The sequence below is a fragment of the Fukomys damarensis genome, unplaced genomic scaffold, assembly GCF_012274545.1.
Source record: "Fukomys damarensis isolate Sample0158 unplaced genomic scaffold, DMR_v1.0_HiC HiC_scaffold_36, whole genome shotgun sequence".
Taxonomy (NCBI): domain Eukaryota; kingdom Metazoa; phylum Chordata; class Mammalia; order Rodentia; family Bathyergidae; genus Fukomys; species Fukomys damarensis.
The window spans coordinates 42,423,923-42,451,452 of NW_022900948.1; the positions used below are offsets into that span (position 1 = coordinate 42,423,923).

The following is a 27,530-nucleotide window of genomic DNA, read 5'->3' on the forward strand; positions in this document are numbered from 1 at the left end:
CTCTGGGCCCGCAGATCCTGGGACAGCAGGCCGCGGATCTCGGTGACACTGTCCGGGGTCGCCGGGGAGCCCACCTCAAAGGGCAGCTCCGCCTCCTCGTCCTGGACCACGGACACCACCTGCTTGGCACGCCGGCGCTTCTCGGAAAGGGTGGTGACTTGGGGAACCCCGGGGCTGGGGCTGCCCCCGCTGCCGTCGCCGCTGTCGCTGTACTCCTCGCCCCAGTCGATGGGCGCGCTCTCAGCCAGCAGGTGCAGGTTGGGGTCGCTGTTGTGCATGACCACGCTGTCCCGGTACAGGTTGTGCTTCCGCTGCACCGCGGCCTCCTTCACAGCTGTGGGCCACATGGGTCAGGAGCATGGGTGCGCAGGCCCTGCCTCCTTTCGGGGTGTGCTGGATTGTGGCCCAGGCTGCCTACCACCACGACCCTCCTGAGCCTTCGGGCAAACCCAGAGATCTGAGGAAACAGCTCAGGGAGGTGGCGCTGCTCCCTGGGGCCACACAGCTACCACTGGTTTATGTTTTTTGCTTTTGAGACAGAGTCTCATTACGCATTTCAGGCTGGCCTTGAACTCACTATACAGCCCAGGCTGGCCTCACACTCTGAGTGACCCTCCTGCCTTGGGAAGTGTGTGGTACTATGCTTGGGCTCTTGGGCCTTTCTTTGCCCCTTCTCTGCCACCAGCCCCGGCCCATCCAGGTCCGCGCGGCCACTCACCCTGCAAGATGTCCTTCATGACGGTCTGCAGCACCACCTCCTCGTAAGTGTTCTCCACCAGGAGGAACCTGGCGAAGTCCTCGAAGATCAGCTCCTGGAAGCGGGGCAGCTCCTGCGGGGAACAGCAGGGGGCAGCAGACTCGGGTCAGGGCGGCTGTGGCGGATCCCGCTGGGCCCGGAGGCTGGGGCTGGGGCGCTCACCGACTTGCAGGTGGGCGCCAGCTTCCTGAGCAGGAAGGGGATGGTGATCTGCAGCAGCGCCTCCCGGAAGAACCGCTTGCGCACCGTGCTGCTGTCGTAGTCGTATTTCTGTAAAGCGGGGGCGCTGGGTCAGCAGCTGGGACACTGGCGCCCCCCCGCGGGCAGCAGCCGGCCGGGCTCACCTTGAGCACCCGCTCCAGGATGCGCTGGATGGACTTGCACAGCTCCTCCCGGGTGGGCCCCTTCCCCAGCTCCTGGTGCAGCAGAGTCTCAAAGGTGTACACGGCGTTGTCCATTTGCTGCGGGAACAGCGCGGGCACGTGACCGTCCCGAGCTAGCCGCGGCCCCGACCACGGGGCGCAGCGAGGGGTCCGCGAGCACCGGAAGGGGCGGGGCACGGGGCTTCCCGGGAGGAGGGGCCTAAGCGAGCCCGGGTCCGAATGCTGTGGCTGGGGGAGGGGGTGAGGAACTGGGGCCCACCTCGCGCATGAGGATCTGGGCGCGCTGCTTGAACACGGACGTGCTGGACACGTCGAAGCGCTGCTGCAGCCCATCCAGCCGCAGCGGCTCCATCTTCTCATAGCAGCCCTGCATCTTCAGGGGGTGGTAGGCCAGCTGGGACAGCTTCTCCATGTACTGCGGGGGACGGGGACACGTGGGCCTGAGCTGGGGCCGCTCGGGCCAAAGCACCCGCACACCCACACTTGCCCGTTGGGCACCGGCCCCAGAGGCCCCGGACAGGAGGGCAGAGCCGAGGGGAGACTTCATCCCTCCCAGGGTGCTGGGTGACCTTAGGCAAATCACTCTCCTTCTCTGGGCCTTGGTGTCTTCAGCCCCCAGATCGGGAGATGGCTTTTCATGACACCTAAGGACCTTTCTGTTTCTCAAATTCTGCGATTCTTATTGTCTGTAGGTTCCAGAATCTGAAGTGGGGAGGAGGTAACTGAGAGGTAGGATGGGTTCTATCCCTACCTGACAGCTATGTGGGCACTGGGCAGCCAACTGTCCCTACATGGGGACCATGGGAGCCAGGTAACTGAGGGAGGCTTGATCTGCATTTGTAGGGTAACTGACTCCTGCTATTTTTTATAGACAGGGTCTCACTATGTATTCCAAGCTGGCCTTGAACTTTGAGCCCAGATGGCCTCAAACTCATGGGGATCATTCTGCCTCAGCCTCCTGAATCCTGGGGTTATAGGTCTATACCACCACATTCATTTTAAATTCTTTTATATTTTTAGCTTCCCTCTTGATTTATAAGGCAGGGAGCTAATGTTCCCTCTTTTGCCTAACTGCTGTCCTCCACCAGGACTTGGGACAGCTCTGTCCTGCTGTATTTCCAAGGGATTTTTACTTACAGTTTCTTCTCCCACACTCCCCCTACCTCCCACCCCCGCCAGTACTGGGGATTGAACCCAGGACATTCCCACTGAGCTATATCCTCTGGCATTTTTCACATTTTTTATTTTGAGTGAGGGTGTCGCTGAGTTGCCCAGGCAAGGATCTGACTTGAGATCCTCCTTCCTCAGCTCCCAGAGAGCTGGGACCCCAGCTTGCTTATGCGTCCCGCCAGTGCCCTGGGGAGAGCAGGCCCAGGCCCAGCGCACCTCGCCCAGCTTGTCGATGCCGCCCTCGTTGATCACGTTCAGGTTCATGTCAGTGACCTCCTTGAAGAAGATGTCCCGCACCTCGGTGAAGCCCTGGCTGGTGGGCACCATGAGGGCCTCCAGGATGGACGGGATATAGGGCTGGACGTGATTCCGCACACACACTTCCGCCTTGGGCAGGATGAACGCTGTGCCCAGAGGATCCAGGTCAGCTCGGGCTCCTGCTCGGCTGGCAGCACCCAGGGCCTCCCGGGCCCCGCAGGGCCTCCCGAGCTCCCAAGGGCCCGATGCCAGAGGTGCACACACTGTGCTGTTTTTACAGAAAGCCACTGGCAGTGGCTGCATTCCCAGGCTCACTGATTGCAGAGGAAGAGTGTGCAAAGACAGCAAACCCACACAGTAAAAATAACAGGGAATTCCAAGGCGGGGCCTGAGGTATTTCTGATGCTGATGGGAAGAAACTAAGAAGCTGCTGGAAAGGTGATGTAGCTTGGGAGGACAACACTTGCCTAGCATGCACAAGGCTATTTGATTTGTTTCAGAGACAGGCTCTCGCTGCGTAGTTCAGCTGGCCTCGAACTCACTATGTAGCCCAGGCTGGCCTCGAACTCACACTGGTCCTCCTGCCTCAGCCTCCAGAGGGCTGGGATGACAGGCGTGTGCCACTGCACCAGGCCTGGATTCTGACATTCAAAAACACTCAACAGCAAGTCCCAGAGGTACAGCGGAAAGCAAGCTGGCCGGGACCGGCAGGGCCACCTACCGCGGATCTTGCTGGCCAGGTGCTCCTTGGAGGTGACGATCTGGTCCATGTCTGTGCGGATGGTCGCCTCCATGGCGGGCCGGGCACGTTGCAGCTTGGACAGCGTCTCCTCGAAGAGCACCTTGACCCGCTCGTACACCATGCGGTACGCGGAGTCCGAGATCTGTGGCCAGCAGCGGGGTCATGCAGGGGGCTCGGCCGTCACTCCCACCCCACCCGGGCCCCAGCCCACCTGGATCCACTGTCGCTGCCGCTCCTGCAGTTTTCCCTTCAGCCGCGGTGCAAGCTCTGCCTTCAGCTCAGGGCCCAGCTCCTCCATCACCAGGTTGCTCAGGATCTAGGACCAAGAGGCCCAGGCCAGGCTTGCAGCGGGGCCGGCCGACCTGCCTCTCTCCGCATTCGCGCCCAGCCCCCCAGCCCCCTCCGTGGGCTTGGCCCTTGGCTCCACACACCCCCAGGGTGGCAGGCCTACCTGCCTGGGTGTCCCGCAGACCCCTCAGGCTCAGAGATCTTGCCCCAGGGCCTTTAACATAACGTCCAACACCGCACACCTGTTCTGGCTGCATGTGCTCGTGTGTGCGCATGGTCGCTCAATGTGTTATTTCTTTTTTAATTTGTTTTGACAAAGGGTCTCACTGTGTAGTTCAGGCTGGCCTCAAACTCAAGGTGATCCTCCTGCCTCAGCCTCCTAAGGGCCAAGATTACAGGCCTGCCCCACCGTGTACAAGTTGAATGTCAGTTTCCCCTTGGAGACAGCTCCTGAGGGCAAGGGCTGCACTGCACCCGCACATGGCTTCTGGTCCAGCGAGGTGCTCAGTACATGTGTGAACAAAGTATCAAGTAGCCAGGCTTGCACGGAGCCTCCTGTCCAGATCCGAGCTCTTCCTGTCCTCCCAAGCCAGTCTGCAGCCACCTGCAGGCCTCACCTGCACCTCGTTCCCGCACAGCATCTCCCAGGTGCCGTATAGCTCCTTGGCCTGGCGGTACATGCGGATGGCATCGGTGAAGGCCGGACCCTCCACCTTGGAGTCCTCGGGGATGCCTGGCCGCAGGGAGGGGAGAGGTCAGATTGCCCACAAGGGGGCGCTGTGATGCCACCCCTGTGGGAGGAGCCCCACCGACAGGCGGAGACACCCATCCCATCTGCCCCTAATGACGGAAAGGAGCCAGCCGGCTCTGGGGCTGGGCCTGGGGCCCAGTGGCGCAGGCACAGCCAAAAGTGCCTCAGTTTCCACTTCTGGCAACAGCAACAATGACCCCAGCCTGGCTGCACCTGTCCACCTGGGTGCTCCCTGGCCACAGTGGGGACAGGTTGGGAGCCTGAAGTCTAAAGCACAGGCAGGTTAGGGCACCTGCATGGATCCTTCTTTGTTTCTTTTTCTTCTTTGTTTGTGTGTCTTAGTACTGGGGATTGAACCCAGGGCCTTCCCACTCTCTTTTTAATGTTTTTCTATTTTGAGACTGTCTTGCTGAGTTGCCCAAACTGGGTTTGAACGCATACTGCTTCTGCCTCAGCCTCCCAAAGGCAGGCAGGCCCCCGGCACAACACTTCCTGTCAGGAACTAACAGAAACTACAGGCCCCTGCCAGCCCAGGCTCTGCCCTGTACCTGTGTCCATGTCAACACCTGGTACAGATGCTAGAACTCTACTGCGGAATAAATTCGGCCAAGCATGGTGGTGCACACCTGTAATCCCAGCACGCAGGAGGCTGAGGCAGGAGAACTGATTTTAAGACCAGCCTAGACTACACAGTGAGACTCTGTCTCAGAAAAAACAAACAAAAACAACAGGGCTGGGAGTGTAGCTCAGGCCTAGAGAAGGCCCTAGGTTCTATCCCAGCACACAGATTTAAAGAAAAAAAAAAGGAAGCATTTTTTTACTGATAATGACTAGAAAAATGCCATTTCTGTAATCACTGGTGGTGTCAGTGGCCTGTGTTGCAGGAGGCATGAATGGGACATGGACCCCAGACCCACAGCCAGGGAGGCTGTGGCAGGAAGTTGCAAAACCCGTTAGGGGAAGGCAGCTCCCGGTCACAGTGACCCCAGGGGAGGGGAAGCGGCAGTGGTGGCTCACAAACCCCGGCGCCCACTGCCATGACTGGAGGCTGAGTCACTGCAGGGAAAAAGCCCTTCTCAAGAGCGGAGAGCCCAGGACTCGCCACCTGCTCCAGAGAGGAGCCCCGAGATGGGGAAACGGGCCCCGTGCCATCCCTGCGCCAAAGGCCCCTGTGTGTCAGGGACCAAGGTCGGGCAGGCGGGACAGTATCAGGGCAGGGCTATCCTGGCCAGGGACCACATGGGCAGAGCCCGCGTGGGGCTGGGTGGCTCAGACCCTGGGGACCATCTCCAGACCACACACCCACCACTGAGCGTGCCGGGTTAGGGTCACCCTTTCTTTTTACCTTCCTTCATTGTTTTCTCTTTCTTTTTTTTTTGTACTGGGGATCAAACTTGGGTCCTTGAGCTTGCGAGGCAGGCAGCAGAACCACTGAGCAAAATTCCCGGCCCCCTTTGTTGTTTCTCTGACCCTGTAGTTTAGGGTGGCCTCAAACTCGCAGTGATCCTCCTGCCTCAGTGGGTGTGCACCACACCCCGCTAGCCCAAATATTTAGTTCACCACAATGGAACCAAATACAGATGGACACAGGGTCCACAGATAAGCCCAGTGTGACTGAGGTCTATCAGAGGGGCAAACCAACCCCCCAACCCCTAGTAATGTCTACTACAGCCTGGAGGCTCTCTACTGCTGAGCTACATCCCTGCCCTTTTTCAGATTTTGACACAGGGCCTTGCCATGTTGCCCAGACTCCTCTCAACCTCGGGATCCTGCTGAGCGTCTGGGCTTACAGGTATGGGCACCGCAGGCACAGAAGGGGAAGTTTCTTGCAAAAGAAAATGGCTGGGCCCAGTAATACACATAGTCCTAGCAGCAGGATCACGGGAGCCCAGAAGTTTGGGGTCAGCCTGGGCAACAGAGTGAGATCCAATCCCGACCAATCAATTCATCAATAAAAAACGAAACCCCAGGTGCTCACAAAGAGACGACCCTGTCAGTAGCTTCCAGCCTCCAGATCCGGGAGAAAGTGAAATTTCCATCCCATAAGCCATCCAGACTGGGCTCTGAGACACCAGCCCTCCCGGCTCCCACACACAGCTGCGGAATGGAAGAACCCAAGACCTGGCGAGCAGACTTTCTGAGCAAGGGAGCTCATGCCTCAGTCAGGCTGCAGGCAGGGGGGGCTTCAGTCAACAAGAAGAGGCCCCAAGCCCTCTGCCCCATGCTCACCCTGGGAGGGGCCCAGCCAGTGCCCCAACCGCCCTGCCACCCCCTGCTGCCCCAGGAATGCAGGATGCAGGGCCTGGGCGGAATTGGCGGCCGCCCAGCTCAGCTCGTTCCCCGCCCACCCACCACTTCCTGGCAGCCCCAGGAGTGAGCAATTCCAGCCCCACACATTCCAGGCCCAGGTTCTCACAGCCCCGGGTGGAGGGAAGGCACAGCCTGACTGTCCGGGCCAGGACACCCGTCCCTCCCCCAGCAGCAATCTCCAGGCTCCGCTCCTGCCTGCAGCACCCCAGACCCCAAGGGCCCTGAGGCCTCCCGGGACCAGCACCCCCCACCGATTTAGAGAGTAGAGAGGGGCTCCTGCCCGCCTGGTCCTGTCCCCAACCCACCAGGCCGGGTCAGCTGCCACCCTGGAAACCCGGCAGGGGCAGGGGAGGGAGGGCGCCCTGGGCCGGGCAGCACAGCCAGAGCCCCAGCCCCAGGGACCTGGGAACAGGAGGCCCTTTGTGGGCGTCAGGGCAGGGCCCAGCCCAGGTGGCAGGGGTTGGCCCAACAGAAGACCTGGTCCCACCCACCTGGGAGATTCCAGACGGGCAGAGGCCATTCTGGAGAGGTGGGGTGAGCTGGCTCCCACCGGGTGCCCACGCCAGCCCTCACCACAGGGTGGAGCTGTGCCTTGGCGGCTGAGGCGAGGGCAGGCGCAGGGGTCTCCCTCTGCCTTCCTGAGGCCGAGGCCAGGAAAAAGTTCAGGGCAGAAGGGCCCCACTGCGTACCCCACTAGGCCACCCCACCCCAACACAGGACCTGGGCGGGTCCTCTTCTCTAATCTTTCTCCTGCCTCTGAGCTATGATTGAAAACTATGGCCTATGTATAAATTTTTAATAATTTATTACAGTAAAAGACACATGGCCACAAACACCCTCCAGATGCTGCCCATCACCTCAGACATACGTATCCCACTGTTCTTGCCGTCTCCGGAAGCAGTTCTGGAAGGCTGTCTTGTCTGTAGTTGTGCTGTCCTGCCTGCCTCTATGTCCCCTGCCCCCTTTTTTTTAAAGAGAGTCTCACTATGTAGCCCAGGCTGGCCTCAAACTCACAGGGATCCTCCTGCTTCAGCCTCACAAGTGCTAGGATCACAGGCCTGCACCACCACACCCAGTTTGATGTAATGAATTGATTCATAACACTTGTTTTTCATGGTCATATGACTCTGGGGAGGAGCCAGACGTCACACAGGGCCAGATGGGTGGATGGGGATGCATTATAATGTTCTTCCAAACCTGGCTTCCCATCCAGTGGCACCCAGAAGCAGTATTCATCTGGGTTTTTTTTTCTTTAATCACAACTCATAAAGACACTGGCAAAGAAGGATTTCCAGAAGTGCTTCAGATAGTGGCAAAAACAGTGGGATAAGTGTGTTCAAAGCCAGAGGGATTTGTGCAATGTGTCTTCCTGTAATAAATTTTTCTTTTTTTTTTTTGGTTTTTTGAGACAGGGTCTCACTCTGTAGTTGAGACTGACCTGGAACTCAATGTGTAGCCCAGGCTGGTTTCAAATTCACAGCGATCCTCCTGCCTCAGCCTCCCGAGTGCTGGGATTACAGGCGTGCGCCACCACGCCCGGCTCCTGTAATAAATTTAAATTTAAACTTTACTGCATTTTTGATCACCAATATGACTATTTGCCCTGCAGGTCTCAGGGACCTGCTCCAACCACATGGAGGGACCCTTCCCAGGCCCAGGGCCAGCATCTCCCCCAGCACACACACAGGGCTCCCAGGGAGGCCCCCATGCAGCTGTGATGACTTGTCACCCTGGGGGCTCATACATTTCACAATGTCCCCTCCAGGCCAGTTTTCCCTGCAGTAGGGCAGGAGACATGCCCGGCTCTCTTGCTGCACCCTCAGATGAGACCTAACCATGTTTACTGGCTAAATGACTGGGCTAGGCAATATATCGCAGGAGTTTACAGACATTTCCAGGCCACTGGGCACATTGGTGGTAAAGAAGGAAATGATATAATAAGAAAAATCTTTACCCAGCAGGAAGTGAACTCTCCCTGTGAGTCTCCACAAACCCTGTGACATACAAGACAATTTACAAAGGGTCTAACAGGAAAGTCAATGTAAAGTCACACTGCAGGAAAGCAGAATCGGGATTGTGATTTTGTGTCAGGGCTCAAAGATTCAACAACCACACACCTCTGAACAATTTCCTAATTTCTCCTGGGCAACACAAGTATTTTCATTAGGGAAAAAGATTAAGGCTGATCATCAGGACAGTTTCTTACAACCCTGGAAGGGAGAGTAGCTCGTAGAGCAGGGTTGCCACACCGCACTCAGCCACTAGGTGTCACTATGTAATACATTGCTAAGTCCTCCCTCTCCCGGCAGCTCACCGTTGTTGCAATGCCTGACACAGTCCTGCAGCACGGCCTGCCACTTGTCTTGCTCAGCTTCCGTCATCATGCAGAAGTAGTAGTGTCGTGCATAAGGGTGCCAGAGGATGAGTGGGAACTGCGTGGGGCACTTGAAGATGGGGGTGCCACCCGACTTTGACGTGGTCCCTGTGGAGACAGTTCCTTAAGCAGCTACCCTCTGTGGTGTCTCTGGAGGGCAGCTGGGAAGGCTGACATATCCTGGGGTGGCCAGGATCACTGGGGACATGACAGACTTTTTTCTCTCTCTTTTTTTTTTTCCCTCTCTTTTTTGAGACTGGGTCTCACTTGTAGCACAAGCTGGCCTTGAACTCATGATCCTCCTGCCTCAGCCTCCTCAGTGCTGAGCTTATAAGCATGTGCCACCACACCCAGCATGGAGCAGCCTTCTTTTTGTCCTCCACAGCCCGGCTAAAGGAACCTCAGAATCTGTGATTGGTGCTGACCCCTTCCCTAGAGCAGCAGGAGGTCACACCTGCCTCCCTCATGCATAATCTAAACTCATGTGTTGGCCACAAATGACCAGTGAGAGCTCTCGGGTTCAAAGGCCAAGCACTGCCCACTTGAGTTTCCCTTCAAATTTCAGCAGGAGAGGCCAGAGCCTGGTTTAAATGTCCAAGTAGGAGGGAGGCATGTAAGGTGGGGAAACAAAACAAATAAAAAGGAATTTCTCTTTCTATTTGGTCCTCAGGGATATGTGAGATCCAGCGAGATACCTGGTCCTGGGCTGTGCCCTGGCCCTGTGGTTAAAGATGGGACAATAGCAGCTTTCTATGCCCTGGCGTGGGTCAGCCTGGGCCGGTCTGGGGGCACCCAGCACTTCTTGGGTCTGGACTACACCCCAAAGTCTCTCTTCTCAGCCTGTACTTTGCAGATGCTTAGGAAAATGAGGCTTGGCCCGCACGGCCCCCGGAGACAGGCCTGGGGTGGGGACCTCAGTCTTTAAAGAGTCCCGCTGGGGAACACCCTTTCTGCTCTGCAGGCCACTTGTTCTCAGGAAGGAGCAGGCAGGCAGCACCCAGGCAGGGAGGCCTGCTTCACACTGGGCACCAAGAGTCCTGACTGTCTCCCTGGGGTGCCTCACCAGGGTGGGGAGAAACAGGGCACCTGGAGGAGCAACTCCAAGCAAAGTCGGCATTAATACCTGTTTTACCGATTATCTCAGCGGGGCCACTGACTGCTTTCTGCAGGGCAGCTCTCAAGAACCCAGGAGATAAGAAAGAGAGACATGGGGCCCCCCATTCCACACTCCCATTCCATCCAAACCCGGATAAGGGCTCACACTGATCCAGGCCCAACCCAGTGTGGCCTTGGGCAAAGTCAGCTCTCAGGACCAAGGCACTGCCACCTCCCGAGGCCTATGCAGGGTGCCAGCCTAGGGAGGGTGGCCCTTTACCTGGTAAAGAGTTGCCAATCAGCTCCAGGTACTGGTCCAGGGAGGTGAGGACTTTGTAGCCTGCACTGTTGACGATGGCACGGGGTGGGACCTGCCGCTCATAGGCCTGAGAAGGGCAGGAGAGAAGGTCCTGAGAGTCAAGGATGTGGCCGAGCCCAAATCCCAGCTCCAACTCTGGCTCCAGGGCTCAAGGCAGGAAGGAGGAGGGGAAGGAAGAAAAGAAGGGAAAGGGAAGACAGGAAGAGTCTTTCATGGCGAGCTGAGAGACCAGAAGAGTGACCTCAGCATGGCCCACCAGTGTCTAACCCAGAACAGAGGCTGGGTGAGCTCTGCTGATGCACTTGTCATGGTCACTACCACCACACTGCCTCCCATCCCACAACTCTACTGAGTGCTAGGTACATAATGGCACTGTAGTGAGGCACAACACGCTTCCTTTCACAGAGCTATCTTGATCCGAAAGGTGGATCATGACTCACATTTGCACAACTGGGAAGGAGCAGACACAGGCTGCTATCTGCCTCCAGAACTAGGGTCTTTGAGTCTTTGATTATTACCTAGAACTCCTCTCCCAGATCCCTAGGTTCTATGCAGCCCACAATCTCCTTTGGATGAGAATTAGGTCAGGACACAGATCTCCTACAGGAATAGGAAGAAAGGTAATTCTGGTGTAATGGCTCCTACAGCAGGGGTGCCATGCTGCTCCAGACCACTAGGTGTCACTACTGGACAATGATGGGCAGCATGATAGCATGGTCTTTCCCTTTAACTTTGCTCTAGAATCTGGTACTGAGGACTAAACCCAGGATCCTCACACTGAGCTACATTTATAGTTTTTATTTTGAGACAGGGCAGGAATTTTAGCTCAGTGGTGTCATGCCTGCCTGGCAAGTGCAAGGTCCTGAGTTTGAATCTCGGTATTGGGGAGGGGGGAGGAAAAGCTATTTTGAGACAGGATCTTGCTAAGTTGCCCAGGCTGGGATTGAATTTACAATCCTGCTCCCTCAGCCTCCTAGAGGGCAGAAATTAGAGGTGTGTGCCACCAGGCCCACTAGAAATGCAAATTCTTTTTTTCTTATGATGTGTGGAGAGGTTTAACTCAGGGTCTCACCATGTAGTTCAGACTGGCCTTGAATTTAATATGTACCCCAGGATGGACTTAAATTTGCAGCAATTCCCCTGCCTCAGCCTCCTGAGTACCGACGTTACAGGCATGCACTACCACACTAGACTAGAAATGTAAAATTTTTTTTTCTTTTGGTACTGGGGATCGAACTCAGGACCTTCTCCCTGTGAGTCAGGCTCAGTACCATTGAGCTAAATCCCTGACCCAGAAATATAAATTCTTGACCCTACCTGGACCAGCGACCTGTTTTCCAAGCCCTCCAACAAACTCTGAGGCACACTATCATTTGAAAACCACTACGCTGGAGGCTGAGGGTGACCTGACTCCTTGAGAATTCACCTGTCCTGAACACGGAAGTACCTCCGGCTGCTTAGGAGAATGTCTGTCTAGTAGATGAAATCAAGCCTGTGGCTCAACCAGTCAGGGCTTCTGAAAGAGCCCAAAGCAAAGACCAGGCACAGCCCACTGGGAGAGAAGAACACACAGCAAGCCTAGGGCAGGGACTGGCCAGAAGACAGCTATTCCTGCTGCACGACTGGACCAGAGGAGGGAGGCTGGTCGGTGTGCAGGAGGGTGTGGGAAACAGGGGTACCAGGCTAGGGAAGAGCAGAGCTCATCGAGTTGGGGAACTCAGGGCCGGGCGGGGACCTCACCACTTTGTTCTCGTACAGCACCAGCCCGTAGTTGTGCGGCACCAGGCTGAAGCGGTTCCTCCACTTCTTATTGTCCTCCTGGTACTGGAAGAGGTTCCCCGAGAAGACGATGCGCTCCTCCAGCGGCACCTGCGGGCGGAAGTGAAGGGGACCTCACTGCAACCTCTGACTCAGCCGGGCCCGGGGCAGACACAGCCACCCACCTCCGCCACTCTGAAGCAAAGCAGTTACCCACAGTCCAGCTCTGGACCCCAGTTTCCCATCAGAACAATGAAAACTTGAACAAGGTGTCTCCCCAGGGCCGCTCCAGCCCCCACGCCGACCACACGGCTTCCCTGAATCTGGGTAGTGAAAGAGGGAGCCTTGTCGGGTGTGTCTGATGTTTGACCTGCGCCCCTGCAGCCAATGACCTGAGGGGCTCGGATGGCCCCCACAAAGCCCTGGCTCAGCCTGGCTCACAGGGTGACCTCGGGGGCTCCCTCAGCACTTCTTAGAGCCTCAAGTTTCCTCATCCGTAAAATGGAGGCGGAAGCAGCTGGCACCTGGCAGGCAGCACAATACCTGAGAACTGCTGTGACCAGAATCCGAGTCCATGCAGCAGTCGCTCAGCTTGGGAATGATTTGGGGCTGGGGCCAAATTGACTTTACGGGGAGCCACAAAAGCCTCAATGGGACGCGAGTTGGGTAGACAGGGACACACACACACTGTGGGCAGGTCCTGTTCTCTGTTTCCTGGCAAACTGTTCTGAGATAAATTCACTGCCATTTGCACAATGAACTTTTTTTTTTCCAGATACGAGCATTAAACCCAGGGCCTTCACATTGAGCTACATCTCGGCCCTTCATTTCATATCTTTAAGATAGGGTTTTGCTAAGTCACCGAATTTCCTAGGCTGGCCTTGAACTTGGGTGTTACGGCTTGTGTCTAGATGTCCCCTCGAAGCCTCATGCGGTCTTGGCGGGTGCTTCTCAGAGATGGCTGGATCCAGAGTGTGTGGTGCTGGGATCAAGGGTGTGTGATTACTAAATCAGTCCACTGAATGGTGGGCACAGTTAGGTTAGGATTAAGGGTGTCCCATCCTGACTGTGAGTGGATAGAATATAAGGCACAGAAAGAATCAGACCCTTATCCCTTGCTGCTGCTGCTGCTGCTGCTGCTGCTGCTGCTGCTGCTGCTGCTGCTGCTGCTGCTGCTGCTGCTCTCACTAGTTGCTGGTCGCTTGCCACTTGTTACTCACTGCCTTCCGCCTGTCATGAACTGCTTCTCCTCTATGGTGCCCCTGCCAGGCCACCCTGTCTTGGAGCCAGCCAACTAGGAACCAAAACCTCTACAAACTGAATACTCCTTTCCTCTTTTAACTTTGTGTGTCAGGTACTTTGTCTCAACAAAGAAACAAGAAAAGTAATTAAGACATTGGGATTACAAACATGTGCTGCCTTCTTGACTCCACTCTCCACCACCACACAAAAACAAACTAATGGTGGGGGAGTGTTGGGACAAGGTCTTATTATGTAGTTCAGGCTGGACTTGGACTCACGATGTTCACCAGACTGGCCTTGAACTTGAGGCAATCTTCCTGCCTCAGCCTCCTGAGTGCTGGGATTACAGGCATGTGCCACATCCAGCAAAGAAAACTTCTATGGTGCTCAATAAAGGGAAAAATTATTGTTTCAATTGTGCCCACACCTTCTTGGCTTCCTTGCTTGCTCTGGGTCTGTGGACAGGAGCCAGAGCAGCTGGAGTCCCAAGCCCGACACTGCCTCCCTCTCTCGCCCCTCAGTGGCCTTCAGACTTCCCTCTCCCCAGCTTCCCTTCCCACTGCTGCTCCTCAGGGAAACCGGAAGTACTCCTGGAAAGGAGACCCCATTGTGCTTGAACAATAGGCTCAAGCGGCTTCCTACCAGGATGAAAATATTTACGGGATCACAAAGGCTCCCCCTACACAGTGGCCACAGCGGGCAACGTCACAAAGCCACAGGCTCTGGCTCTGCATTCTGTTTACACCACTGCCACCCAGCCCCACAACCTCTGTTTTTTCTAGAAAGCCAGGCGTGGTGGCGCATGCCTGTAATCCCAGCATTTGGAAGGCTGAGGCAGGAGGATGGTGGTGAGTTCAAGGCCAGCCTGAACTACATAGTGAGACCCCGTCTCAAAAAAAAAAAAAAAAGAGGTTCAGCCGCTAATGACGACACTGGTGGCCAAGCTGACCTGGCTGGCACCCTACTGCTAAGGGAGGAAATCAGCTCAACCAGATCCCCCAGAGGGAAGCCAAGGGTTTTCAGACAGCAGCCACCAGCCAGGAGTACATTGCTACCGGGCCTTGAATCAGCCATCAGTCACCAAAACAGACTAATCCCATCATCTTGGGCACACGATGCCCTCAAACAGGACTTCCTAGGCTGCCAGGGGACCTGCACTGTGTCCAGCGGAATGAGGGCTCGGACAGGAACCCGCAGCCTCACCAGCAACCTGACTTCCATTCTGCCTCTGCACCTCCCCACAAGCCAATCACAGGGGTCCTTCCCAGGAGGCTTTGCACGCCTCATCCAGCCCTCGCTGAGCCCAGCCTGGAGCAGGCACGTCCCACCCCTTACTCAGTATTTCCTGGCCAAACAGTCCTGCAGCTAATGATGAGATCACGACAAGGCTGATGGAGGTAGGGTCATATCTTCCCGGCTCCAGACAGTTTCGCCCTGTGTTGGAGCTGTTCTCGGCCCATTTGACAGACAAGTAAACCAAGGCTCCTCAAGGAAGAGCCGACCTCAAACCCGGGGACATCAGGACTCTACAGCCCTAGCTCTCACGTCCCCCCTGAGAGTTATTGGGGCACAGAGGGAAACTGAGGGCCAGAGAAGTCAAAGTCCAAGGCCAGGCAGCGGAAGAGCCCAGCGGGAACCCCGACCCACGTCTCTCACCTTGCGCCAGAGCAGTTGTGCCTGCGGCAGCCCGGTGCCTTCGATCTCATGGCGCATGCTGTTGAAGAGGGCGACGCCATACTGGTCCTCATAGAACTGGAGGAACTCCCTCAGGATCTTCTCAGTTTTCTCTGGAAGGGAAGCATTAGGAGGAAGTTAGGTCGTCCTGGATACCTCGGGCCAAGCATCCAGGCCTCAGCACCGGCCCAGCTCACATCTTCACTGCAGGGTTTACCCTCGCACGGCTCTGGGATGGAGCCTAGGGTGGCGCCAGGCTGACCACCCGCCACACCCGCCCTGTGACGCACTTCCGGCCAGTCTGCAGTGCCTACGCAGTCCACCACCTGGAGAGAGGTGACCCTGCAGGCAGAAGGTGGGCAGTGGCCACACAGAGAACACTCAAGCCCGACAGCTCCAGGAGAGACCCTCAGCCTGGCCAGTGACCAATCAAAGGCCAAGCAAGACTACATGTCCTCCAGTCACATTGGCAAAGATGTGCATTCAGGAGGCTGAGGCAGGAGAACTGCATGAGTTTGAGGCCAGCCTGGGCTACACAGTGAGTTCAAGGCCAACCTGGACTACACAGCAAGACCCTGTCTCAAAATAAAGACACAGGGCCGGGGATTTAGCTCAGCGGTTCGGTGGCCTGCCTTGCAAGCGCAAGGACCTGAGTTCGATCCCCAGTGCCAAAAAAGTTCTTAAAAATAAATAAATAAATAAAGACACAAACACAAAATCTCTATGGAGATACACAAACAAGGGGCGGTGGTACAGGCCAGTTACAGGGTCACGCACTGCACAGCACTTCATTTAAAAAGACCAGTCATGTCTGTGCACACATATGAACCCCCTCTGCTCGATACTTAGAAGAAAAGGAAGAAGGCAGCAAGCCAGGCTGAGAAGGTTCAGGGCTCCCGGTGAGGGAGTGGAGGATGCGTCATGAGCTTCACGTTCTGCTTTATTCACTTTTATAGCACTGAGTTACTTTACAAGCATACGTTCTTTCATAATAAAAAAAACATTCGACCCCTCGATCAATCCTCAGCACTGAAAAGAGAACACAAAGTAAAAACAGAAGTATTCAGAAATCAATTGCTAGCTGGGTATGGTGGCTCACGCCTATAATCCAAGCACTCTGGGAGGCTGAGGCAGGAGAACTGCAAGTTCAAGTCCAGCCTGGGCAACTTTATCAAGACCCTGTCTCAAAAGAGAAAACAAAAAAGGACTGGGAATATAGCTCAGCTCAAAGGTTCACAGGTCCTTAGTACTGGCTGTATGCTTCTCTCTTCTGCTCAAGTGGTTTCGGAACAGACAGGGCAAGGCCCACAGAACAGGCGGCAGGGCAGGCCCTGGTTACGGATGAAGAGACTGAGGCCTGGAGAGGTGACACCAGCAGCCCAGGGTTACACAGCTGGCAGGTTCACAGCTGGGATGCAGTCCAGGACAGCCAGGAGCTGGTGGCCGGAGGGCTCGAGCCACATGCCACACCCAAGGTCTGGGGCTGCGCGGTGGCATTTCAGAGACGGCAGGGGCGGGGCGCACCCCTTTTCTGGAATGAGGTCGGTCACACTGTCCAGATTCCACTTTGGGGAGAGGAAGGGAGAACAAATGGGGAATTCGCTTTGAAGCCCTGTTTTTTAAAAACCATAAACAGCCAGAGACCTTGGGAATTGTTTTGAAAGACGATGAAGCCAGGGAGAGGGGCAGAGGAGACAGAATGGGAATCAGGGCAACCAAAGAAACAGGGTCACGGCTGACAGGGACATGGACAATCACATCCTCATTAACCTCACCTTGTGTTTTTTTTGTTTCCTGCAGCACTGGGGATTGAACCCAGGGCCTTCACTCTGAGCTACCCTTTTTTTATTTTTCACTTTGCATCTTGCTAAATTACCCAGATTGGACTTAAACTTGCAATCCTCCTGCCTCAGCCTCCTGAGAAACTACGATTATAGGCATGGGCCCTCACACCCAGCTTCCGGGTCAGGCATGCTTTACAGCTTGACCCCAAAGGATCTTCCTGAGACCCTGAGGACTCAGAGCCATGGTTGCCCTTTGTTAGAGAGGAGAGGCCGTGGACCTGGTGTCCTCACAGCCCAGGTTCGGCCCTGACCTGTAGCAGCCAGCGGAGACCACGCCTCCAACACGGCCAGCAGGATGGGCGGGCCCAGGGCTATGGGTCTGGAGGGTTCCTGGCAGCCCTGAGGAGCGCACTGTTCCTGGAAGGCCTGGAAGCTGTGCCCAACCCTCAGGCCAGGCCCCCAGGAGCTGCCACCCCAGCGAGGTCTCCAACCCCGGCCTGCTCAACACAGAAGCCCTCAGCTGTCCCGCGGCTGTGGCCCAGATGCAGAGCCCAAGCCAGGCATTTACAAGGACCCCAGGCTGCAGTGTGGAGGGGACAGAACTGCCACCGCCACGGATGCCCCAGAAACACAAGGGATGGGACTTAGCCACCACGGGGGCCAGAGGGGTCCAGCCTGGGGCAGCAGCTTGGCCAGGGATGAGATACGGGTGGATCTGCGTGCTGGGACACAGCCCCTCGCCTTGGGGTCCCTCACGGTACCAGCTGTAAACAGTGCTTAGAACCCATTCCTTCCCTCGGGCCACCCTGCAGCAGCTGCAGTGGGATCTCAGGTATCTGTGGGTGGCCCTGGGAGCCTGGGGCACCCCTCTCCCCCCATACCTGCCCACACCAGCTCTTCCCGTCTCCTTCCCGGTTGTGGGAGACATCAGACAGGGACGGTGAGACCCAGGCTCCCCCTTGAGGGGGGACTCTGAACCAGGAAGGGTGAGGAGATCCTGGTTACACAGCCAGATGGAAGCAATCAGGGTTCAAGCCACAGTCAGCTGCCCCTCCTGGTCCTCAGGGACCCCCAGAGCTGCCCCCAAGGGGAGCAAGGAAAGAGGCAGGGGTGGCCTCAGGGTCCTGGGCTAGCAGGGGGACAGTGTATGGGTCTGTGCCAGTCTCGCCCGCCTGCCCAGATGCCACATGCTGTTCCCCGCACGGATGCGGCCCAGGCGCCGCTGGAGGGAAGGGGCGGGCGGCTGGGGGTGCGACTAGTGCCCCCCTCAGCCTCCCAAGGAGCAGCAGCTGTGGGGGCTCCCACTTTCTTCAGGAGCCAGCCCTGAAAGTGCCAGCCTGTGAAATGGGCATCACAGACCCGGTTCACGCTCCACAGGACATGGACAGCTGCGCTGGGCTCGGCTCGGGGCCCCACAGAAGCTCCCATAACTGCACTGGGGCGAAGCCTGTGACGCCCACGTGAGAGGCGCTCTGAGATATTTATTAGCAGGTGTAACTTTTATAGCTTGAAAAGAATCCAATAGACTTTTTCTTTTCCTCTCCTAAAGAACCAAAACAAGAATCACGAGATAATGACAATCTCCAACAAAGACCGGACAAAGAAAACCCACCACAAAGGAGAGGTAGGAAAGCAGGGCCGTCTGCAGGTGTGTGCATGTGTGCGTGTATGTGCGTGCGTGCCCTCAGGAACACCCAGGAAGCCAGGATGCCCTGACGGGCTGGGCCCTCTCCGTGCCCCTTTGCCAGCAAATCTCCAGAATCAGAACGCATGCTCACCTGTCCTCCGCCATGACACACACACCCGGACTCTGCAAATGGCCCCAGAGAGGAGAAAATAAAAATGCCCACTTTACAGGTGCATAAGCCAAGGCTCAGAAGAAGCTGGTGTGGAGGTGCACGCCTGTAGTCCCAGCACACGGGAGGCCGAGGCAGGAGGATCACCCAAGTTTGAGGCCAGCCTGGGCTACACAGAGAGACCGTCTCAAAACAAAATAAAACAAAACAACCATAGCTCATGACGGGTGATTTCACTCGGTCAAAAACGAACTGAGCCCCGGCCTGGGGATGTATAGTTCAGGGGCAGAGCACTTGCCTGGCACGTGTGAGGCCCTGGATTCTATCTCCAGTACCAGGGAGAAAAAATAAAAACCATACTACGTCCTCTGGGGTTGTCCCTGCACTGTGGGCCCTGCCCCTCAGTAGCCAAGGCAGCCTGTGGATCCCGTGAGCAGGGCTGAGTGAGGGCACCACTGCCCGCCTGGGCTCTGTTCCCACATCACCACTGCATGAGGGCGGGAGGGGCTGTCTGGCTCTGAAGAGGCCACTTCCCAGGACACGGGGCCAGGGCGACACACACGCGCGCACACGCACACACACACACACACACACACACACACACACACACACACACACACAACCGGGTGTTGTTTCTGAGCCAAGAGCCAAGAGTTTCCACGATCTTAACCTAGCTCCATGGATCTTAGTGCAGCTGGAACCCCGTGTCCAAGGGCTGCACACATACACACACAACCGGGTGTTGTTTCTGAGCCAAGAGCCAAGAGTTTCCACGATCTTAACCTAGCTCCATGGATCTTAGTGCAGCTGGAACCCCGTCTCCAAGGGCTGCACCTCTGGGATGACCCCAAAGGACTCCCTCACCAGCCAATCCAAATCCCCAGGGCTCCCCAGGCGCCCACCCACTGAGAACCTACCCAGTGTCTTTGCCCCCATTCCACAGAGAAGCAAGGGGAGGCTCGGGGAGACCCAGGAGCTTCCTCAAAGGCACACAGCCCAGTAGAGGAAAAAAGAGAGAGTTTTGAGCCTGGAGTCTGTCCAGAGCCCACTCCAGAGGCTCCCAGCCCCAGCAGCCCCCCTCCACTGGGCCACAGTAACTTTTCTAAAAGGCCCCAACTTTCCCTCCTCTTGGGGGGCCCTGCTCAGTGCCAAGGGGAGAAAAAGCAGGCCACTATCCCTGTATTTTTTTTCTTTGTCTTTTGCAACAGGGTCTAAGTAGTTCAGGCTGACATCAAACTCACAACGATCCTCCTGCCTCAGCCTCCTGAGTGCTGGGATTACAGGCGTGCGCCACCATATCCAGCTCATAACCCCATCTTACAGATGTAGAAACTGTGACTCTGGAGGCACTGTGACTTTCCCAAGGTCACACAGGCTGAGGTGGCAGAGCCAGGACAGAAGCCCGGAGTCCCTCGCCTCCACGCTCCCACCTGGTCAGCAGCTTTCCACCCACTGGGGGCCCTGCCGTCCAGCCTCCCTGGGGCTCGATATCCTGCCTCTCATGGGCTGGGTGGGTCTCGGCCAGCTCAGCTGACTTGGAATCTTAACGACCATCTCATCAGCGGCGCTGCCCTGGCCTCTGGCGCTGACCATGCTGCTGGCCTCAGCACCCCCCACACTGGTGAGTCAGCCTAACCCGGAGCTGATGTGGCCACCTCCCGCCTCCACACGGGCACAGGCTCTGGGTTCAAGCCCCAGCCCCACCAGCCTACTAGCCACGTGTCCTTGGCTCAGGGCCCTCCCTTCTCCGCCATCTTGACTGGTTCTGAGAAGAACACAGCCCAAGGAGCACGGAGGGGCCACGTCATGAGTCACAAGGTCAGAGCTCCTGCAAAGAGACCCTGGCCCAAGGTTCCGCTAACCCAGGAGAGGCCCTCGATACCCAGGCCGAGTCACCCACCCTGGCTCAGCCCCACGAGCTGCACCAACAGCAGCCAACCAGCCAAGAGGACACTGATCGCTGACTTCCCCAAGTGACAATGCTAAGGATCACACGACTTCCTGTGCAGATATCGGGCACTGGGCAAGAACTGGGTGTAGGGGAGGGACTGAAGCTCCCTTGGGCCGGGCTCATGTACCGGGCATGGGCAAAGTGAGGCTCAGGGAGAAGAGGCTCACTAGGGTTGGGCACTGTGGCACATGTCTCTCATCCGGGAGGCTGAGGCAGGAGGATCGCCAGAGTTCGAGGCCAGCCTGAACTGCAAAAGCCCTGTCTCAACAGAAAAGGATCCTGACCCAGCCCACAACCCAGGAGGCTAAGCCTGAATCCCAGCTCCACGCAGCTGTCCGGACCGAGGGTGACCTCCACAGTGATGCCACAGTGGCGTCAAGCCCAGGTTCAACCCCAGGGGCTTCATGCCAGGCCTAGCCCCGGTTAGGCCCAAGCTGTGGGCACCAAGCCAAACTGGTCCCTGGCTCACCCGGTCCCTCCAGTGGGCTGTGGGACACACCTTGCCCACGAGGCCTGGCCTGGTTTCAGGGTTTCGGGCTGAGAGATTTGCCCACTGAAACCAGGCAGGTGACAGCAGCACCCACAGGGTGGGGCAGGCTCAGAACCTGCCCACCTGGTTCCTGGAGTATTGGGGAGCAGGGCCGAGGAACAGCAGGGGCTGAACAGGGGCAGGGACTCGGTTTCCCTGTGTCGTGGAGTTAGTCCAAGCACTACCACCTCTGTCCCCGGCCTGGGACGGCAGGGGAAGCTGGGGTCCAGAGAGGTGGTGACGCCACCCTGGGGTCACGCAGCATGTGTGACACTCAGCAGTGTGCGGTCAGCAAGCCAGGGCCCCCGCGCCTCGCCTACGGCCTGCCTACCTGACCACCCTGGGTTCACGAGCACACAAAGGCAGCAGCCACCTCCTCCGTGTCTCCGGTCCAGCACGACCCCACACATGCACGTGTGTTACTTCACACATCGGAAGACGGTAAGGCTCAGAGAGGCTGAGTGACTTCCCCTGAGACACCCAGCGAGCGTGTACAGTCACAGACCCGGAAGAGTCTAACAGGAAACGGGAACCGAGGTTCCGGCAAATCGATCTCACAACGACTGCTGACAGACAGCCTGTGTCTGGGGACAGGGCCTCCCCAAGGCACTGGCCCTGTGGGAGGCCACGGGGAGAAGGGCCGTGTACAGCCCCTGCTCGGGACCTGTAATGGGGGAAGCGGGGAGGAGGGAAAACGGCGGGCTCCGTGGCTGGGAGAGGTGGGCAGTGAGAGACCCCAGCAGGCCACCGCTGTGGGGGGCGCAGAGGTCTCCGAGCACCACCGGGGTGGGGCGCTCCCCACGGCAGGTCCTGGAGGGACAGGGATTCCCAGAACAAGGCCACCGGGCCAGCCCAGCCCTACCCAGGAGGGGCTGCCCCAGCTGGTTGCTGCCCCCAGTCCTGCCCCACGGCCTCCCTCAGATCCCTTCCACACATAGGCACCGAAGGGAGCAGCATGACCTTCCCTGCCCAAAAGCCTTCTGTGGCTCCCACTGCTTTCCTCCAGGATGGGTGAGACCCGCACCCACTCCCACAACCCCTATGGCGGGTTTGGGCCAGTTCCACGCATCTCACTCACCGGGGCAGAACCAGTGGCAGAGAAGGGAGGGAGTTGGGCGTGGTGACACACAACTGAAATCAGCACTGGAGGCTGAGGCAGGAGGATCGCTGTGAGTTCAAGGCCAGACTAGGCTGCATAGTGAGTTGAAAGCCATCTCGGGGTACGGAGCTGCACAGTGCTCCTGCTGAGGTGGCTGTGCTGCCTCCTGAAGGTACCTCCAGCCGCAGATCCCTTCCCCAAGGCCACTACAAACAAACCCTCTCCCCATAAACGCAGCTCCTCAACAGCCTGGCCCAGTAATCACAGCCACCTGTGAGGCCTCCATGTTTCCAGGCAGTCACCTTGACTCTGCGGGTCCAGGGAGGAGGTTCTGCCACCACCAGGGCCCAGCCAGGACAAGAAGGCAGGGAGCAGTTCTGGAAGCAACCCTGGGTGCCACACTGGCTGGGGAACCGACCCTGAACCTGTGGGCCAGGAGCCCCACAGGGACATGCACACCGTGTAACACCAGGCCCCGAGGACAGCCCAGGACTGGTACAGCACCACCACTATGAAGGGGGACACTGAGGTGGCCAGGGCCCGGACGGCTGCGCTAGGCTAGCTGGACCCAGACTCCAAGGGCGAGGCAAACATCCGGCAGATGATCCCAAGACATCTCTGAAAGGCGCTCGCTGGGCTCTGATGGCCCCCAGGGACCTGACGGCACCCCATCAGCACCGTCACGGGGCCTGCCCAGGGCCCAGCATGCTGCAGCTCCGCCAGGCCACACTGACCTGAAACTGACCCTTCCCACATCCCTGCCGCTTCCTTTCCAAGTTCAAACTCTCAGCTGAATCTGGGCATGGTGACGCCGCCTCTAATCCCAGCACTCCAGGAGGCTGAGGCAGGCCAGCGAGTAACAGCCAGACCTCAGCAATGAAGGACTCATGGAGCCCCTGTCTCAAAATTAAAAATAAGAAAAGGGCTGGGGATGTAGCTCAGTGGGAAAGCCCTGGGTTCAATCCCCAGTATCGCAAAACAAACAAAAGAGCCAGACTTCAAGGCCCTGCCCTCACACCATCTGCTCACGGAAAAGTTCCAGGGGCCCCATTTGCATGTAATTATAATCATCATCACAGCATGCAGGAATGAGTGTCACAGTTGGTCCTGTGCCAGCCTGAGGCTGCCCCCAGGGCAGGCTGCCGATTACGGTCAACAGGACTCCTTACCCCTCACTGGGACAGGCTCAAAAACCCACTCTGGATGAGCTATGCGAGGCTGAGGGAGGTTAAGGGATTTGCTCAGCATCACAAAGATTGAAGAGCAAAACCAGACCAGCAGGGGGAGAAAGAAGTCACTGGGGGTCCGGGGATTTAGCTCAGTGGTCCCACCCACCTGCCTCACAAGCACAAGGACCTGAGTTCTATCCCCAGTACCAAAAAAAAAAAGTCACTGGGACTTTGTGCCCAGAGGACAGCTGAGGTCTCCTAGGCGGAATTAATTCTCTCCCTGGCCACCTCTCCCTCCTCCACAGGCTGGAAGCCCACCTTCCAGAACAGCCCCCCGGACAAACCCCAGCCCCCTGGCCGCCTCCTCTTCACAGCAAATCATGCATGGCTTGTGAATGGCTCCATCTATCCAGCTCCCCAGCACTCAGATCCTGCCCGGCCCAGGTGGGGAAGGGCAGGGCCTTCCGGACACCAAAATGGCCCTGCGAAGGACTGAGGCCCAAGGCGGGCAAGGCAGACTTGGGGCAAGGCGGTGGAGCCGGAAGGAGCCAGGCAGGATTTCTTACAGAGCTGCCTCCAACACCTCCTCAGCTAGCAAATATTTAACCAGGGTTCGGTGACAACTGGTCTGGGGGGTAAGGGTGAGCTTGGAGTCAGGAGGCCCGAGGCAGGGAGGCCCAGGGAAATGCTCCCCAAAAGGCCAGGGAACACCCGCCCACCCAGGCTGCCGTTTCCACCTCAGGCCTCAGTGGGAGGAAGTCAATTCCCATCCTGACACAAAGGCGCTCTCATGCTACCCGTGCCCTCCTGCCCTGCTTGACTGGCAGCAGCCCCAGGCCTACGGCCTACAGTTGGCAGCTTGTTCGGGAGCCCAAGATGTGGGGGCATCTGCACTTTGGGGAGGATGGAGGAGGGTGCCGAGGCCCCCCAGGAGCACCTTGCCCTGAGCAAGACAGGCTCCCCACACCCACCCTGGGCCTCGAGGCTGGCACTGTGCCCACACAGCAGTCTCTGGGCTGCAGTCCCATGCCGGCCCCTGCTGCAGCCAAGGCCACACCTGAGGCCAAGGGAGCCATGAAGAAAGGGTCCCAGGAAGCCCAGCCACCTCCCAGTGCCCCCTCCTACCCAGGCCCAGAGGGGAAGCCACACAGCCACGGACACAACTGGCTCAGCGCTGTAGCAACCTCGCCTCTCTGAGACGGCTGCTGTCATCAGGATGGACTCACAGGTCACAGAGCGGGTGGCTGAGTTACCACAGTAAGTTATTTTTGTTTTTTTTCCTGGTACCGGGGATCGAACTCGGGACCATGAGCTTGCAAGGCAGTCTGCAGAACCACTGAGCGAAATCCCGGCCCTTCTGGGTTTTTTTGAGACAGGGTCTCAATATGTGGTTCACGCTGGCCTCAAACTTTCACACAGATGTCATTCTGCCTCAGCCTCTGGAGTGCTGGGATTACAGGTATGTGCTACCATGCCTGGCTTCTACTACATCAGTCATGTTGGACACACTACCAGTTATGCCTCGTCCCCATTTCCCTTGATCCTGTGCGTGTGTGTGTGTGTGCGCGCGCGCACTAGGGATGGAACCCAGGGCCTCCTGCATGCTAGGCAAGTGCTCTACCACTGAGCTGCAGTGCCAGCCTCTCCACCGCCCTTCTCCTCCTTTCCTTCCCTAACCTCCTCACCACCCCACCAGATCCCCAGTCCTCCTCCCCTAGGCCTCAGCCACCTGTCCAACTGCCCCAGCCACAGGGCAGCACCCCAGCTGCTCCCCAATCCGTCTCCCTCTCGGGGCAAGTTCAGAATGCGAGGCAGGACCGGGGCCTGGCACTGCGCTGCAGCACACACCCGTGCAGAGGCCCACCCCTGCCAAGGGGAGAAGCCATCACTCAACTGCGTGTCCACCTGCAGTGAGAGGGCCTCCTGACCAAGCCCTGACCCAGGACATGTCCATAGCCAGCCTGACAGCCAGCATCACTGACCCCTCCATCTGCAAGTTTCCTGCCACCAAGAGGCAGGAGCGAAGGGCAGGACTCGGCCTGACACCCACACGTTCCATCAGTCAGCTCCAGACAGGCCAAAGTAGCGCCAGCAGCAGAGCCGAGGTCAGAGATCACCAGGAAAGGTTGGCGTACCCTCCCCACAGAAATGCAAGCAAAGACTGAAAAACACACGCCAGTTATTCCAGCACTCAGGAGACCGAAGCAGGAGGATCGCCACAAGTTTAAGGCCAGCCTGGGATATACAGTGAGACCCTGTCTCAAACAAACACACAAAAAGAACACACAGGAAAGCCTTCATCTGTTCACCACCCTTCCCATGCCAAGGGCATTTATGGGACAGTGTTATGTCAGGTTCTGGTATTAGATCTAGGTTCAAATGCTGATTCGCTGGCTTTGAATTTGTGGATCCGTTCTTCCCAAACCTCAGTTTCCTCTGCTGTAAAATGGGAGAACAGAAGCCCCCACCTTTGCCAGGCTGTCAGAACAACTTGAGAACGAGAGTGGGTCCACAGCCTAACCAAATGGACCTAGGAGTGTCAGAGACAAGGACCCAGGAGGAGGTGACAGGTTTCCCTCTGTCCCAGGGCTGGCGGCCAGGGTGTGCAGGGGGAGCTGGCACAAGCCCTACTGGCTGGCAGCTTTCTGTGATGTTTCAAGTCAGAGATGGAGACCAGCAAAGGGCGACTGAGAAGCAGCGACCCGGGTCCTAGGCGGAGCAGTCAAGGGATGAGGCCAGTGTGGGGTTCGGTCTTCCGGGCCCTCGTCCTACAGAGGTGACAATGAAAAAGGGGAAACAGAGCAAGAAACCGCAGTGAAGACCTGAAAGCCACCAAACCGCAGCCAGCCGACCTCAGAGACCGCAGCCTTTGGCTGGTGTTGAGGTGCAGGTGGAGATGCCCGCCTACCGCTCCCTCAGCTCCAGCTTCTTCTCAGGAGACCGCAGTGTCAGCCCCAGAGATCAAGGGCCCCGAGTCCTTCAGCTGTCATGGATTCCAAGCCTCTGCACATTCCCACAGGTGTACTCTCTGGGGGAAAAGGCTAGAGGTCAGGGACCCCGTATGTCTTGTACCTGTACTGTCTCTGTCTCCCAGCTCCTTCTTTGACTTACTGCATTGACCAAGACATCCAGGTGAATGGCAAAACGCTTTTGGCTGGAAGCAACGGTGCCCACCTATAACCCCAGCTATTCACGAGGCTGAGGCAGGAGAATCTCTTGAGCCCAGTTCAATGCCAGCCTGGACAATTAGCAACTTCCCATCTTTAACAGGAAAGGTGGGGGAAGAAGAGGAAAGGAAAAGAAAAGATGGGACTTCTAGCTATAGGGCTGTAACATTAAGTCTCAGAGCCGAGTATGGTGAAACATGAACATTACTGTAATCCCAGCACTCTGAGAGGCTGAGGCAGGTGGATTAAAGTTTAAGCCCAACCTGGGCAACCTGGTGAGACGCTGTCTCAAAAGAAAAAAAAAAAAGGAGGGGCCAAGGCTGCAGCTCAGTGCGAAGGCCCTGGTACCACACCAAAAAAAAAAAAAGTCTCAGGCTTGCACGGTGTGCAGTGCAGCTATAAAGGGCCAAGTACCAGGAAAGGGCTGAGAAGGGACAGGAAGGAGAAGCTTAACTCGCAGCCCCAAACCAGAGAACTGTATTATTCCCTGGGAAAACATTCGGGGAAGCCAAGACCCAGTCACATCCTGGCCGAACTGCGATCTGTTCTCGGGTGACCCCTGAAAGCAGGCAGGTCCTTCCCGGGAGGGCGTCTCAAAGCCCAGCAGGGGACAGGTGGCAGTGAAAAGCCAAACTTCCGGACCCAACAGACCCAGCTCTGCCCCGACCATGATCTTCCCGAGCCTCAGTCTCCCTAGCCATAACACAAGCATAAAACAGTACCAGCCTCAAAGGTCGGTGGTGAGAACTGAAGACGTGAGAAACGCTTGGCTCCTGCCTGATGGCCATTACGAGGGTGGGACAAGCCAGGCAGCATTCAAGGTCGGCGCAGACTACACAGGGAAACCCAAAGCCTGGACAAACAGCCTTCAAGTCACGCTCCGCACTAAACCCCAGTCGGGTTTTTTCCCAAGC

General features: G+C 57.2%; 1 protein-coding gene across 1 annotated transcript; it reads right to left on the minus strand.

The window, feature by feature from the left end:
• Nucleotides 1–2: 2 nt before the first annotated feature.
• Nucleotides 3–27,530, minus strand: Niban2 (niban apoptosis regulator 2; the record flags this gene model as incomplete). The annotated part of the gene is made up of 14 exons (XM_010613663.3): nucleotides 27,339–27,530; nucleotides 15,104–15,234; nucleotides 12,188–12,316; nucleotides 10,409–10,514; nucleotides 8,974–9,141; nucleotides 4,216–4,331; nucleotides 3,522–3,626; nucleotides 3,290–3,452; nucleotides 2,527–2,714; nucleotides 1,400–1,555; nucleotides 1,102–1,218; nucleotides 920–1,027; nucleotides 719–830; nucleotides 3–334 (listed from the first exon to the last, which is right to left on the minus strand). Coding segments are annotated over exons 1-14 (2,025 nt in total), but the record flags the coding sequence as incomplete, so codon positions are not given.